Source organism: Arachis duranensis, chromosome 4, assembly GCF_000817695.3.
Source record: "Arachis duranensis cultivar V14167 chromosome 4, aradu.V14167.gnm2.J7QH, whole genome shotgun sequence".
Classification (NCBI taxonomy): domain Eukaryota; kingdom Viridiplantae; phylum Streptophyta; class Magnoliopsida; order Fabales; family Fabaceae; genus Arachis; species Arachis duranensis.
In genome coordinates this window covers 102,887,432-102,893,370 of record NC_029775.3, presented here as the reverse complement: position 1 = coordinate 102,893,370, position 5,939 = coordinate 102,887,432, and the positions used below count along the sequence as shown (strand labels likewise).

Genomic DNA, 5,939 nt, shown 5'->3' with positions numbered 1-5,939 from the left:
CACTTGTTTATGATAAACTATGGCCTATTTCAAGAACTATTAAGCAACATTCTGAGAATTGAACATGTACACTTGTCAGAAAAGAAGAATGTAACAGGTAATTAGTTGATTTTTTTGTTATTGTGTAGAATACTTAGTTGAAAAAGAACGATAGAATTTTCAAAAATCAAAAAGCAAGTGTTGCAGAAATAATTAACAGGTCGATTAGGAACTATAAAGAGTGAAATGATATTTAATTCTTTCTGATTGTTGATAACAATGTCAAAATGACTAAAGAATTACTTGTAATTTTCTTGTGTTATACTCTTTACTGTTATTGCACTTTATTGAGTTGAGTTTTCTTATGTTGAGCTTTCGATTCAAAAAAATTTCGTCCAACAATAAAAAAATATTATTTGATTATACATTATGCATAAAAAATGGAGGGGAACGGTCAGTTTGGTATTGGTATGAATGTAAAATAGAGTAGGGGGTGGATTTTCATAGATAATATTTCTATATAATGAAATGACAAACCCATTTTTTATTTTATAGAAACTGCATAACTCAATAATCAAAATTAAATATATAAATTCTTAATCATTAAAAAATCACACAATTTTTTTGTTGAGTTAAAAGAAAAAATCCTATATAAGTATTTATCCGTCCACAAAAAAAAAAAAATTATACATAACATTTGATTAATGAAATTTTCACCCTCTTTTACTCCCAAACCAAATACTACTAGGCACCAAGAGATAACCAACATTGTCACATTTTTTGTTCAAGTACAAAGTAAATACTCAAGTTTTTATATGTGAATCTAATTCTTTAATCAAATAATTTGGATATAAAAAGGAAAAATACTAGCGCCTAACGCAATAATAATAATTACAAATTGATGTCAATTCTGTGTAATTTCATATTATAAAATCAAGATATAAACTTGCATACACATTGGTTGCAAAGTTAATCAATGGTTGCCATTAGTAATTTGGGTACCAAAACATGCCTTTTATGCCTTCAGGGTCAGCTTCAAAACCTAAATTCCGGTAGAAATCCACAACTGCATTCAACATACAAAAGAAAATGTGAAACTCCAAGCATGAAATGAAACCCTAACCTTCCAATCAAATGTTGGACTAAAGGAATAGCAGAATGTTCATAGTGTGCAGGCATGAACAAGAGGCGATGATAGTCGGATCGAAGAACACATTTAACGAAGTAACATGCCCGATGATACTCCTAACCTAACCGAGGATATTCCTAACATGCCCCTTAAAAATTTTAGGGTAAATTCCTAAATTTACTACGACTTCTCCTAAGGTTATGTGATATTACACACAACACCTCTCAATCAGTAAAAATATACACACTAACCGCTCCTGCGGATTAAGTTATATGACACTCAATATACTCACATGCAGTTATCTTCATGTGAAGTTATTAATTAAGAACCGTTAGATAAGTTGACATGTTTGACTAAATTGTTATCTAACGGTCTCAACTAACAACTTCATATAAAGACAACTGCATGTGAGTTCCCACCAAAATTAAGGCCTGTCGTGTGTAATATTACCTAACTTTAAGAAGGTCAGTGTATTTACCCTAAGGCCAAACTATCGAAATGATGGCGCAAGCGCACAAAATATCTAAGCACTAATGACATTGCAGTCAAGTTCTATTATATCGGACATTGTCGATGATAATAAGCGTAAACTTTGCGAATGTTGTTTTACCTTTACTATCTGCAAACAGAGTTATATTGCCGATGTCCCTTTGCAAAAGAGCTCGAATCAGTTTCTCTACAAGAGCTTTACCAAGACCTTGGCCCTATACAAGTTACAACGACATCAATAACCCGTACTTCAGCTAACACAGCCGGAATTCATGCTAACATGAGGCACTCAAGCACAAAAATGATTTGGCAGAAATGCCTGAATTCGACACCACTTTATATGCATACAAGCTTAGCTTCCTCTGAATTCAAGTGCATTTATTTTACCCAACATACTTTCAAGCAAACAACAGAATATAAGTTGCACATAAAGCATGATAAAGGTTATTGCTTATTGGAATTGTTCTTTCTTTGCCTTAAAAATTATAGCTTAATTTTTATGTTATAAGTTCAAATAGAGTTATAGACACCAAACTCTTTTGGTAAGCAGCACCAAAATTGAAGTTAATGTTTGGTTGACAGAAAATACCTGGTAACCAGGATCAACTAGGACATCCCAAATTGTGGCATTGAAGGCATGGTCTGAAGTAGCACGAGCCATGCCGATTAATCTCTTTTGTTCATTCCCCTCTGTGAAATAACTTCGCCAAGTACACCAAAATGTTCATTAAATAGGTTTGGATAATCACAGGCACAAAGAAAAAACATAACAACTGAATAGTCAATGTAAACGCAGGACACAGCAAGGAATCATATTATTTTTACCTGACCCCGGAGACTTTCTTACAGAATGCAATGAGGCTACAATATAGCTATTTTTTAAAGCAGCAGCTAATTTCGACAATGGCCTCCGTGGCCACCCTACCTGTTAAAGAGATTAACCACTCGTCATATGAGTGCGGGTTTGTTTATTGAGAAAAAGAGAAAAAAATAAAAGGGCCAATTCAGTACTGAAATTTTGGATTTAAGTAAACTATTTCCATGAATGATGTAAATAGGTAAACGAGTTCTTTATGTTGTTAATTGTAAAGGAAACTAGAATATTGAACAAGAAATTAATTATTGTTATCAGTCCAAAGATGTAACAAAGGATGTTCTTGATGATTTTCATCAATTCTTCAGATAAGATTTAGATGAATTCCAAGGCTAGCATATGCATTATTACACCAAACAAACACGATAATGGAAACATTAATGCACGACATAAAGACGCATTAGATACACACCTTGTCACAGAGAGCTTGAAGGTCATAAACATCAATATCTCCACCTGAAGAAAATATTATTTGCTCAATTGTTCCATCAGGTTCAGTCTTTTCAACAAGGACAAACTCTTGAGGCAAAGGTTCTTCATCTTCTTCATCTACATTGGGTGGATCAACAACTTGTGTAGTGTTGTTCTTAATCAACCTGAGAAGGAGAACAAGCAAAGGAACTTTCAAGATAAGAGATACACTATTGGTCAATATATCATATGTAATTGATAGGAGGTTAAATTATTCAAGAAGCTCATATAGTTTCATTCAATCTTCAAGTAGATCCTAATAGTTTAAGACTTTGCAATCAAATCCACATATTGTATACAAATTTCAATAAGGTCCTAGGCTCCGTTCGGATTCTATCCAGAGACAGATACACCGAAACAGAGAAAGAGAAAGGAAAATAAGAGACAAAGACTTAAAAGAATAGTATTAGTATTCTGTTTGGAATTAACAACAGACAGAGACAAAAACACAAGTTATATATTTGTATCTTGTTTGGATAGATGATGACGAGCATGAAATGCATGACAAAAGACCCTATAGACACGCTTTTCAGCCAAATCTCTCTAATTTATATATTTTGTGATGAAGGCCCTATACTGTACAAAACTTCTCTATTAATTTAGTCATGATGAGGAGGGAGACTGAGATCATGTGAAGATTTGGGATGAAGAACAAGGCTTTATATATGTGAGGGAGCGAGGACCCAGGACAATTTACGTATCATTTCTTCTATTTTCTGCTATTTCATATTGTAATGCACACCAATTTCCGGTTTCTGAGGTTGAATTCCACCCCAGAACCTCAGATTCCACTAATACATTCAGAACTGCTATAAATTCTTTGTTCTATACAAAACATTCCTTATACAGAAGGCTGTCTTGGCATTCAGTCTTATAAAGCATTACTAGGGAACACAAAAAGATTACACTAATCAAAACAAAAATTTCTATACAACAAAACTCATCGAAAGTGTACCTACCAGAGCTACAAAATCGAATGACAACCGGAAAATATAACTATATAAGAACCACCCCGGCAAATTGAAGGAAAAAGTAACTACTCCAACATGAAAAAGATTACCAAACTAAGGCTTCCGGATTTAAATTGTGATCTGCTTACGTGACAGCAATTGCGAATCATATGAGCCATGTTTTCTCACAATCACAATGCAAACCGCAATACAAGCCACAGAGTAGCCATGTTTCCATTGAATATCCAATAGATTTTGTGCAATCCAAGACTAATAAATACAATGTCCAAACATAATGCCATTTTCTATTCCATTTTTTCAATCAAATTGCAACATACCCAGATTTAATTGACTCCCAAAATCCAGCCTTGAGCTGAAAAGTCTTCAACTTTCTGGTTTCTGCATCAAAAACACAATACGCACAACATAACCCATAAATTAAAAATCAAAACTTGACAAACAAAAAATGATGGCATAACAATAATCATAATATCCACATGAAGCAAGAGAGTGAGACATAAAAGTTCACAGGTGATATAAATGTAAGGCTATGTTGGTATGATGTTCCTTTCAAAACGGTCCTTTATTCGTCATGATTTCTTAAAAAAACAACCAGCCCTGAATTTTTTCATAACTGAATGTATCTTATAGAAGCAATATCAGATGATTTGCTAAAAAAAAAAAAAAAAAAAAAAAAGAAGAAAACTTACGAGGAAGGAAGAGGAGTGAGGTTGAGGGTTAGCATTGTTTTGAGCCACCCAACCCAACACAATCCATAAACTGATTAAGGATTATTACTCATACGATATGTAAACCATATCATCATAATATCATTATTCATAGCCATATTTCATATGATGCATCTATTTATCTGCTCGCTTGGCTTTTTTATTTTTATCTTTTTTTTATTCTCTCTTTTTCTTTTTCATTTTTGTACATAAATAAATTAAAAAAATTACCTGTTTTCTCTAAACTAAAATGAAATACACAAATATTTTAGGATTTAAATAAGATGTTTTTATTTTTTAGTATTTTTATTTTGATTACTAAAATTTTGTTAAATATACTAAAAAAAAGATTAACCTAATAATACTCAAACAAACTCTTAATTTTATGTTCGTAATTATGTTTTACTAATTATCTATTATATTAATTAGATACTATTTATTCTTGTTTTTTTTCTTGATATAAAACTATCATTTAGTAATTTTGATTGGTTTTTATTTTTATTTTGTTTTCACATGAATTTAACTCGCAGGTAACAAAAGATGATAATGCATGATTATATAATGCTTTATTTACAAAATTGTTTGAATATATCATCCTATCTACAAATTTAGGTCATTAACTATCTTACTTTTATTATTGAAGAGCAAAAAAGTATCTTAATTCAGATTCAATTTTTATAGATAAAGAGAATATACAGAATAATTAAATCTCTTTAGTTCGAAATTATTAAGTGGGTTAAGTATGATTTTAGTCCCTAATGTAGGGGCTGAAAATTTCTTTCGTCCCTCGGCTTTTTTTTGCTCAAAAATGGTCCTCAAAATTTCAGTTTGTTTTAAAACCGTCCTTCGGACCAAAATGCCCCTATCCCTTCCTTTCCAAAATTCTTCTTTCTTCTCCAAAATTATGCAACCACCACCGCCACCACCACCAAAACTCAGAACCAGAACAACCACCACCACCACCATCATCATTATCATCATCATCAGAACTCAGAATCAGAACAACCACCACCACCCCCCATCCACTGTCACTCCATCACCAGCATCCATCACACCAAAACATCAGAAAATCCAGAAAAATCAACATCAGAAAATCAGAAAAACCAAAACATCAGAAAATCAACATCATCATTGTCATCCTCATCAAAATCCAAAATTCAAAAAATCTAGAAAAATCAAACAACAATATACTCAGAATCAGAAAATCATCATCATCAAGAACCCAGAATCAACAAGAAGAAGAAGAAGAAGAAGCGGCGGGCGGCGGACAACGGCTCGGCGGTGGTGTCGGCGGGAAGAAGAAGAAGAGGCGGACAGCG

General features: G+C 32.7%; 1 protein-coding gene across 1 annotated transcript; it reads right to left on the bottom strand.

Moving 5' to 3' along the window:
• Nucleotides 1–738: 738 nt before the first annotated feature.
• On the bottom strand, nucleotides 739–5,586 carry LOC107485362 (histone acetyltransferase TAP1). The gene is made up of 7 exons (XM_052260642.1): nucleotides 5,461–5,586; nucleotides 4,231–4,301; nucleotides 2,884–3,067; nucleotides 2,423–2,522; nucleotides 2,187–2,287; nucleotides 1,719–1,812; nucleotides 739–1,045 (listed from the first exon to the last, which is right to left on the bottom strand). Exons 1-7 carry the CDS (start codon nucleotides 5,584–5,586, stop codon nucleotides 966–968), a joined length of 756 nt encoding a protein of 251 aa, XP_052116602.1. The 3' UTR covers nucleotides 739–965.
• Between the last annotated feature and the right edge of the window lie 353 nt (nucleotides 5,587–5,939).